At 36.4% G+C, this 8789-nt stretch overlaps 3 protein-coding genes across 3 annotated transcripts; 1 reads left to right on the top strand and 2 right to left on the bottom strand.

The window, feature by feature from the left end:
* Positions 1-27: 27 nt before the first annotated feature.
* On the bottom strand, positions 28-3826 carry LOC106654303 (DNA ligase 1). Its single transcript, XM_014374100.2, has 2 exons — positions 1989-3826; positions 28-1916 (listed from the first exon to the last, which is right to left on the bottom strand). Exons 1-2 carry the CDS (start codon positions 3697-3699, stop codon positions 295-297), a joined length of 3333 nt encoding a protein of 1110 aa, XP_014229586.1. The 5' UTR covers positions 3700-3826; the 3' UTR covers positions 28-294.
* A 697-nt stretch (positions 3827-4523) lies between these two features.
* LOC106654977 (40S ribosomal protein S2-like) lies at positions 4524-5909 on the top strand. The gene is made up of 3 exons (XM_014375161.2): positions 4524-4599; positions 4925-5277; positions 5365-5909. The coding sequence occupies exons 2-3, from the start codon at positions 4927-4929 to the stop codon at positions 5860-5862; spliced, it is 849 nt and encodes a 282-aa protein (XP_014230647.1). The 5' UTR covers positions 4524-4599; positions 4925-4926; the 3' UTR covers positions 5863-5909.
* A 171-nt stretch (positions 5910-6080) lies between these two features.
* LOC106655653 (probable DNA-directed RNA polymerases I and III subunit RPAC2) lies at positions 6081-6867 on the bottom strand. The gene is made up of 3 exons (XM_014376154.2): positions 6675-6867; positions 6463-6563; positions 6081-6386 (listed from the first exon to the last, which is right to left on the bottom strand). Exons 1-3 carry the CDS (start codon positions 6702-6704, stop codon positions 6182-6184), a joined length of 336 nt encoding a protein of 111 aa, XP_014231640.1. The 5' UTR covers positions 6705-6867; the 3' UTR covers positions 6081-6181.
* Between the last annotated feature and the right edge of the window lie 1922 nt (positions 6868-8789).

The following is an 8789-nucleotide window of genomic DNA, read 5'->3' as shown; positions in this document are numbered from 1 at the left end:
GTAAAAGAATTTTTGTAAAAAGTGATGTAGCATTTGATCGGCAACTTTTATTGAAAATATATACTGTGAATCTTTAAGATACAGTTATAATAACTATTAACTATTGCAATGATTTTTTAACGATTATAATTTTAACGCAACATTTCAAGATTAAACAATTAATCATTTTGTCAATTTTGAACAAAAACAAGAAGTAATATATACAATCATTTATCGCATTCTAACATAAACAATTATGATTTACAATTGGTCCTTCTCTAAATATAAAAATAAAATTACAATTGAATTGAAACTTTAATAGAAGTCTTCTTCTGCAACGCCAGAAGATGTTGTGTTCTGATTCTTAATTTGTTCCTGACTCAGATACATGTCAGCTATTTGTTGGGACGACGTAGCATCTTCGGAATTTTTGTCTTCTCTTATCCTAATGAATCTCGGGAACCTAAGGGATATTCCTTTTTCCGGATCGACGATACTCTTTGCAGCCATGTGTACTGGCGAAATTGACATATCGGCACATTTAACTTCCCAGACGAGTTTTGGCTCGAACCAATGGTCTGGTTCAAGACTGGAGTCGTAACGGAAATACGGTTTGGGTTTCTCGGTGACCAGCTCTTTGAGAGCTTCAGTATGTTTAGCCAAATCATCTTCGGAGAAACCAGTACCAATTTTACATATGCTTTGATACTCTTCATTTTCCTGGTCATAGCAAGCCAGGAGAAAACCGCCGTAAGTACCAGTACGCTTGCCTTTGCCGATGTAGCCTCCAATTACAACGAGATCCAATGTATCGCCGACGCCGTCGAGATAATCTTTTTTGAGCTTGAGCCAATTGCGCGAACGTTTTGCTATTTCGTATGTTGCTTCTTTTTCTAATGTTTTGATCATGAGACCTTCGCAGTTTCCTTTGATGGATACGTCCAGGAACTCTTGTACTTCTTCGATTGATTGCGTGTCGAGACTCTCGGCGAAATACCATTCTCCTTCAACGGTCTTGAAGTGTTTTCTGAGCATTTCACGTCGCTTTTGGAATGGTTCTTGAACCAAGGCTGTGCCATTGAAATATAATAAATCAAATATAAAAACGCAAACTTGTACTTTGATTTCAGCTTCATTTGCATCTTTGCGCTTTCTAGTGCTAAGAACTTGGAAAGGTAAAATTTGCTTCTTTTCCTTGTCCCAGGCTACAGCTTCACAATCCAAAACGCAGCTTGTCACTTCTTCTCCTTTGGTGTTAGGAACACGACTGATAATATCAGGATATTTACTTGTATTATCTTCTTGATTTCTGCTAAATATTTTTACTGCACCATTTTCATCAATATGAATTTGAGCTCGTTCACCGTCGTATTTAAATTCACACGTGAATTTGAGTCCATCAAAGCGGCTCAATACTTCTTGAATATTTTTAGTTGGATGAGCAAGCATAGGTCTCAATGGAATACCTGGTGTGAGCTTGCATTCATTTGGTAATTCCTTGATGCCTTTCTCAAGAAGAACTGGAATGATTTTGTTATAATTTGGACACTGACAATAAGTTGTTTTTAAAATCAGTGCTAGTTCATCATATTTAGCTTTAAATGATTCTGAAGATATGCCTTTTGAAGCATTAAGTTTTTCAAAAGGTCTTTTTTGTTCTGGTGGTGTCATGGCACAGGCCAAAGCTATTGCTTGCAAAACAGATTGTTCAGCAAGACCTATCCTGAGTTTACCAGCCAATGATCTGATGAGATATCTAGCTTCTGAATGACGACAAGCCACGAATAATGACTGGATTTTGTCAACTTTTTTTAACCCAGAAGATTGTCCAGAAGTGGAGGCTATTTCTTTCAATTTAGTATAAACTGTATTGATAGTAAGAGGTGGAGGTTGAAACATCATTTTCTGGTTTGAACGACTTCCTTCAGCAATTATGCCTGTAAAAAAATTGTATATTAGTATACCCATTATTGAATTAAAATATTTTATGCCTTTAACAACTACTTTACCTAGATCTCCAACTTTCTGCATTTCGGCTTTAATTTGAGCAAGTGTTCTACCAGTTGAGCTTGCTATAGCTTTCATTAGATTAGTTTCTGCAATTCCAAGTTCCAAGCCTTCATAAGCAGGAGCCAATTGATTCAAGCACAAGTAAATGCTTGCAAGAAAATCATCAGGACTCAAAGTTATAACAGAACGAAAGTAATTTGAAAGAATTTCTATGATTTTCAATCGAGCACTGATACCCTCGATAAGTTCAAATGTTTTAGTTAAAGCTAGATATGGTACTTTCTCTCCTGCTTTCCAGAAAGCACTGTTTATGGGATGATATGATGATGATGAAGGATCGTAGTTCGCCGAGTCGTTTGTTTTATTTTGTTTTCCTTTACCTAAACTAGCAAATGGATTGACTTTCTTAGGGGATGGAGATTTCATCTTTTTAATTTCATCATCTTGATTATGTTTATTTGATTCCTTACCACAGTTATCATTTTTCTCTGGAGACTTACCATTTACTTCAGAATTATTTTCTTCTGAATTACTTTCACCTTTTGATTCTTTAGAATCAACTTCTGTCTTGGACTGGACCTTGTCATCTTCATTGCTGCTAGCCTCTGACTTTTCTTCTGCACTATCATCAGTTTCCTTTTTGTCCTCCTTTGCTGATTTATCTTCCTTGGTTTTGACATCGTTATCCTTTGGTTCTTCATTTTCTTTTTCATCCTTGGCAGGCGATTTTTCTTCACGTGCAAAAGCTTTTAATTTTTTACTTGCAGGTGTAGCTTTACCCTTGGTTACTTTTTCTTTTTTCTGTTCTTTTTCCTCCTCAATGCTACTTTCATCTTCATCTACCTCCATTTGGCTGGGCTCATCAGATTCTGCATCAGAAGCTTCTTCAGCAGAAAGAGATGAGCTAGAACCTTCAAGTTTTTTCTTGAGCACCTTCTCTTTTTCCTTGATTGGATCAAAGTCTTCATCGTCAGACTCATCGTCGTCATCATCAATAATATTACTGACTTTATTGGAACCAGAAGCAGATGGTTTAGATTCTTCATCCGAAGAAGTATCATCATCAACAAGACTACTTAGCTTTTTAGCAGTGACAGCCGCTTTGCTTTCAGCTCTGCGTGCACTCCTCAGTACTCGAGTAGGTGCAACTTCTTCTTCGCTGTCCTCAGAGGCAGGTTCTGATGAATCATCATCATCACTGTCGACATCTTCAATCTCCTCATCCTCTTCTTCATCTTCGTTGCTCAAGGTGGAATCATCCAATTTTTTGCTTTTTTCCTTCTTCTTCTCATCCTCTTTTTTGTTTTTCTTTTTGCTACTGGAATCATTCAACTTGGATTTTTTGCTAGTCACCTCGTCCTTGGAATCTTTCTTGTTCTTGCCCTTGTCGCTGTCTTTTTTGCCGTTAACTTTGCCATTGGACTCATTGAGTTTGGATTTTTTAGCAACCTGAGCCGGTGGAGATTTGTCCTCGGAACTCTTACGCTTTCCATCCTTGGACTTTCTGTCATCATTCGTCGAGGACTTCTTGGCGGCTTTCGGCGACTTGATCGCCTCGCTGCTCTTGTCTCGCTTGCGCTTTCCACCGACTGCCTCCACTTTTTCCATCGCCTTTTCCTTGGCTTTCTTCACATCGCTATCACCATTTTTATTTTCGACTTTGGAGCCGTCCTTTTTGCCGAAAAACGACGTGATACTTCTCTGCGACATTTTCGCGCCAATTGAAGCTAACGCGACAACAAACAAACGGTCAATGAAGACTGCACGAGGCAGGTTATGAAATGTTGCGCCAGAATCAGAAGTGGCGCGCGCTCGAGCCAGCCGGTTCACTCGCGTTTATTTCAAACAGGGGGGGCCACTTGCTATTCGCCCTTTTTCGCAGAGCCTGCACCAATGCGTAAACGATGGCTACCCGCTAAAATCGTATGACGGTCGAAAAATGAATTTCAAATGTTTTTTCTGCGTTCAAAACTGCAGGCGTGCACGATGATTCCAATGGAATAAACGTACGAAATAGAATGGTAGATGATTTTTTCGAATGATGACGATGATGATCGCTCTAATTTCAAGCATCAATGCTTTGTCCGTGAACAATTTTATCATTAGTCATATTTTTCCAAGATGACCTAATCATTCATTTGCGGAGTGCAGGATAAAGTCGCATGCCTCGAGCTCAGATACGGGCAGCCGAGAGCATGTAGCCGGAAAACTGGACTTCTCCATGGCGGATGTCCCCACTCAAAAATGTATAAGTGTATGCGTAATAGAGATATGGTGATAACGAGGCATGATTCGAATCTTCGAAATGACAAAATTTGAAATCGTAAAAATTGGCAAACTTTTTAAATGATCTCATGTTAACTGGATCATCATGTTGTTAATTGAAAAAAAGTATCGAGCAAAGAATTGAATATGGATCGTTAATCAATCGGGTTTATGAAAACCTTGATTTTTTTCTCATCGCACCCGGATATCTAGCAGAATGCAGCAACCCCCTTCTCTATTGAAAAAATTGCGCACTTTTGCTCGCTAATTCGTCCTGTTGCGTGCTCAAGACGTGGGCGCGTGCTATCAGTCTTTTCCGAGTTTTCAACAAAGAAAGAACATCAAGTGAGTATTGGAATTCATTTTTTCTGTGCAGTAGAATCGAGTTTTTCGCGATTTTGGATCATTCAAACCTTTTCTTTTTCTCTGTAAAACGTTTTAAAATTTAGCAATTAACGATTAATAGTTAACATCAAATTGAAATTCTTTGATCATTAATTTGCAATTCGCAAAAACGTTAGAAGGTTAGGTAATGATAAAACTCCAATTCCTAGACCGGCGCTTGACTTTTTTCATTATGAGTTTGAGACGATCCAATTAACATCATTTCGAATACCTTTTAATTGTAAAAATGAGAAATTCCAATGACATTAACGTCTTGAATCGTTAGATATGGCAGACGCTCCAGCAGCCCCAGGTGGTGGCCGTGGTGGATTCCGCGGAGGTTTCGGCACGCGCGGCGGCGACCGGGGTGGTCGCGGTGGCGGACCTCGTGGACGCGGTCGTGGACGCGGACGCGCCCGTGGCAAGGACGAGGCCAAGGAGTGGATACCGGTGACCAAGCTCGGACGACTCGTGCGCGACGGCAAAATCACGTCGCTCGAGGAGATCTACCTGTTCTCGCTGCCGATCAAGGAGTACGAGATCATCGACTTTTTCCTCGCCTCCTCGCTGAAGGACGAGGTGCTCAAAATCATGCCCGTTCAGAAGCAGACTAGAGCTGGTCAGCGCACCAGATTCAAGGTGAAACTTATTTTTTTAACAATTTTTGCTGGAACTACAACTTTTTCGTTGAAAAATTTTTTAAATTAATTATTACAAATTTTACAGGCTTTCGTAGCTATTGGTGATAGCAATGGTCACATAGGCCTAGGTGTCAAGTGTTCCAAAGAAGTAGCCACTGCCATCAGAGGAGCTATCGTTTTGGCCAAGTTAGCAGTGGTTCCAGTTAGACGTGGTTATTGGGGAAATAAAATTGGCAAACCCCATACGGTACCCTGCAAAGTTACCGGCAAGTGCGGATCTGTACATGTAAGGCTCATTCCTGCTCCCAGAGGTACTGGCATTGTGTCTGCGCCTGTTCCCAAAAAATTGCTAACAATGGCTGGGATTGAAGATTGTTATACATCTGCCAGAGGTTCTACTTGTACACTTGGAAACTTTGCAAAAGCAACCTATGCTGCTATTGCAAAAACTTATGCTTATTTAACACCAGATCTCTGGAAAGAATTGGAGTTGGCTAAGACACCTTACCAGCTCTTTGCTGAACATTTAGCTAAAAATCATCGCGTGATTGCTGCTAGACCAGTAACATCAGTTGTTCTATAAGTATAATTCATTAGTTATTATAAGTGTTAATATTGATTGTATATTATAATATAATATTCTATGAATTATATATGTAATTCTTTATTTTTTTAAAAAATAAAGGGTTTAAAAAGAATTTTTCATTTCTATCATTTTTAATAACCGTTCTTGGCTAATATCCAACTAAATATTTCCATGTGTAAAATATTAATAACAAGTACTCATTATTTCAATTTTCTACTTAACAAAATTTATTAAAAAAATCTCACTTAAAAAACAAATCTATTTACATGTCAAGATATAAAAACTTTACATCATTGATGAGAATAAGTATTGTGAATTAATTGGTTTCCATTTTGACTTTACCACGAAATGCTCCCATTGCATCATCAAAAGTTTTAGAAACGTGTTCACAAGTTCTGTATAAATCCTCAAGCCCTTTACGCAAGATATCAACAGCTCTGCCAGATTTCACTTGGATTCTCATGTGCATTTGTGATTCAGATGGATGCGGCACGGAATACGCACAGAATTCCACTTCAGGGCTGAAAGATTCAGTTAAAATTGTAATAATCAAATATTTAGGAATGGATCAATATAAAATTTGAAAAAAATACTCACTACTGAACCATTATGGATCTGAGGGCATTTCCAAGAGTGTGACCCTCGTCTTGAAACACAAAAGTAGCCGACTTTTCATCGTTGCTACCGTCACCGGCCAGCTGTAAATGAACAATTGCATTTTTACCAATTTACAAACGAAAATCTTAAAAATATACACTCGTTGTACCAGGTTATGAATTCAATGACAGGTATAAAATTATATTATTTACCTGAGACAGGCGTTTCTTGGGGGCGGCCATTGTGAATAATGTATGAGTTGATTGTTAACGTGGTATAAACAAAATACTGGAGGATTAGACTAAAAAGTTTAACGTTGATTTGACAGTATACTAGCACCGAAGTCAAATGTAACAAGCGTAGATCAGGCCGGCTGAAAGTAAATACGAGTCGACACCCACGTGCTTACTGCTAGGCGAGCGCCGGTTTGCCAGAACTACAGGCGTCAGGCTTGGCGGGGTTTTACTTGAATTTTGAACTGTCTTCTGCTTTCCAATGAATAGTAATTTTTCAATTGCAAACCGTAAAAACTTGTAGAAAAATTTTTGATTTTTATCATTTTATGTAAATAATTATAAAGTGAAATACTCTTTAAAAATATAATAAAATATTGATACATAAAATAATTCAATAAATGTTGCGAGGACAGACGGTTCAATTTTCTAAATCTTACTCAAAAAAAGTTGTATATCAATGAAATCTAAGCTATAATATTGAATGATGGAAAAATCAAGAGACTGTGCATTTTTTTATCAAGTTCATCAAGAACGATTTATTGCAAACATCTAGGTATGAACCTAATGACAAGTCGACCCAATTTTTTATCGCCGTATCGGCTACTCGTACATAGAAAAATACATTTTACGGTCTGCCCACTTCATTAAATGAAATAACTCGATAATTGCGCTGTGACGTGTAGAATAAAAGGTTTTTCTATCTCATAGCGAACATTGCGTCAAAAATCGTGCGTACAATCTTGGATGTTACACACATGTTATGAATTTATAAGAACTAATTGATCTCAACGCTTAACTTGATTTGTGAAAATCGACATAAATCATATGACAATTCAAGCATTACGATTTGTGCGTAACGAAAAGAACTTATTGTTGTTTTTTTGAGAAGTATTCCAAGGTGTAGAAGTCATTGTTGCAATACTAATTTTACAATACAATTTATATAATTAAAATAGTCTTCGTGAACCAAAAGTAACTTCTCGATCACTCTGTACAAATAATATAATATATTCGGCAGCCATTGTACAATTGTTCATTATAGGTACGTTATTAAGTTATCGAATTTGTAGCTTGATTTTTTCGACATACATAATGATATATTGCCCTCTCTCAAAATGTCTTTCGTATAAAAATTACGACTATCAGTTCACTCGAATCTTACATATTATATTTTGAATAAGCATGTATTAGGCTCTTTTAGGTCAATTGGTCTCATTTAAGTTCGTTTAGATACGTGTGATGAAGCAAAAAGCCACTTTTGTCCGTATAATCTACAATTTTACGCTACACTTTACAATGAAGGCACTCTAGTTTTCAGAACTCTTTCTGCAGTTAACGTGAAAGTAAGAGCTACGTAATTTTTTTTTTCATTTACCATTAAAGAATAAACGATAAAAGTGTGAAATACAGAGTCAAAATTATGAATAATATTAAATTAAATTGCACCATACATACTTAGGTAATTAATTGTTTCCAACGGTTATCTTCCATTTCTAACGATTTTTCAAAACTCTTTAAATATTTGCCTCAATTTATCACAGGTTACATGAATGTACCATTACATTGAAATCGAATTTGTATAATTTTCAAAAGTATAAATTTCAATTTATTATATTTATTGCGTAAATTCAATAGACTGAATAAAATATTTGTATTGAATTCAGATATGTCATAGAGTTCAACTAATTTTTCAATTATCTGTGATGTACAACATTATTCATAGCTGACCAACTTTTATCGTATAAGAAGTAAAAAATAGAAATAATCTTGATAAATTGATGAAAATCTTTTACATTCCGATGATAGCTTCTTCAAGCTAAATTGAGTTGTTACTTTTTGTTATATTAATAACTTGATTTAAAAGTAATTTTTATCTTTATATAAGATGTAAATACATTTTCACTGATTTTCATTGGCAAATCTTACAAATTTGGCTAGTGCAAGTTTGTAACTTTTTTCTTCTTAATTTGAAGCAATAATCAATATACAAAATAATTTTCAGACAAGCTATAGTAATTATCACTTGAGTATTCAATAGAGTAATGAGAAAATAGATTTTGTAAATTCCATGCATTCTATTTTTATTTTTTA

This window comes from Trichogramma pretiosum, unplaced genomic scaffold (genome assembly GCF_000599845.2).
Source record: "Trichogramma pretiosum strain Unisexual culture from Peru unplaced genomic scaffold, Tpre_2.0 scaffold190, whole genome shotgun sequence".
Lineage (NCBI taxonomy): Eukaryota > Metazoa > Arthropoda > Insecta > Hymenoptera > Trichogrammatidae > Trichogramma > Trichogramma pretiosum.
Note: the sequence above shows the minus strand (reverse complement) of the source record. Positions and strands in the feature narration are given on the sequence as shown.

Bases quoted from the DNA above. Each gene is read 5' to 3' on its own strand.
- LOC106654303 (XM_014374100.2), bottom strand. From the start codon at position 3,699: ATGTCGCAGAGAAGTATCACGTCGTTTTTCGGCAAAAAGGACGGCTCC. The intron at 1,917-1,988 runs GTAAAGTAGTTG...ATTTTTTTACAG, and splicing joins GCAGAAAGTTGGAGATCTAG to GCATAATTGCTGAAGGAAGT.
- LOC106655653 (XM_014376154.2), bottom strand. From the start codon at position 6,704: ATGGCCGCCCCCAAGAAACGCCTGTCTCAG. The intron at 6,564-6,674 runs GTAAATAATATA...GTTCATTTACAG, and splicing joins CCAAGAAACGCCTGTCTCAG to CTGGCCGGTGACGGTAGCAA. The intron at 6,387-6,462 runs GTGAGTATTTTT...TGAATCTTTCAG, and splicing joins AGATCCATAATGGTTCAGTA to CCCTGAAGTGGAATTCTGTG.
- LOC106654977 (XM_014375161.2), top strand. From the start codon at position 4,927: ATGGCAGACGCTCCAGCAGCCCCAGGTGGTGGCCGTGGTGGATTCCGC. The intron at 5,278-5,364 runs GTGAAACTTATT...CAAATTTTACAG, and splicing joins GTCAGCGCACCAGATTCAAG to GCTTTCGTAGCTATTGGTGA.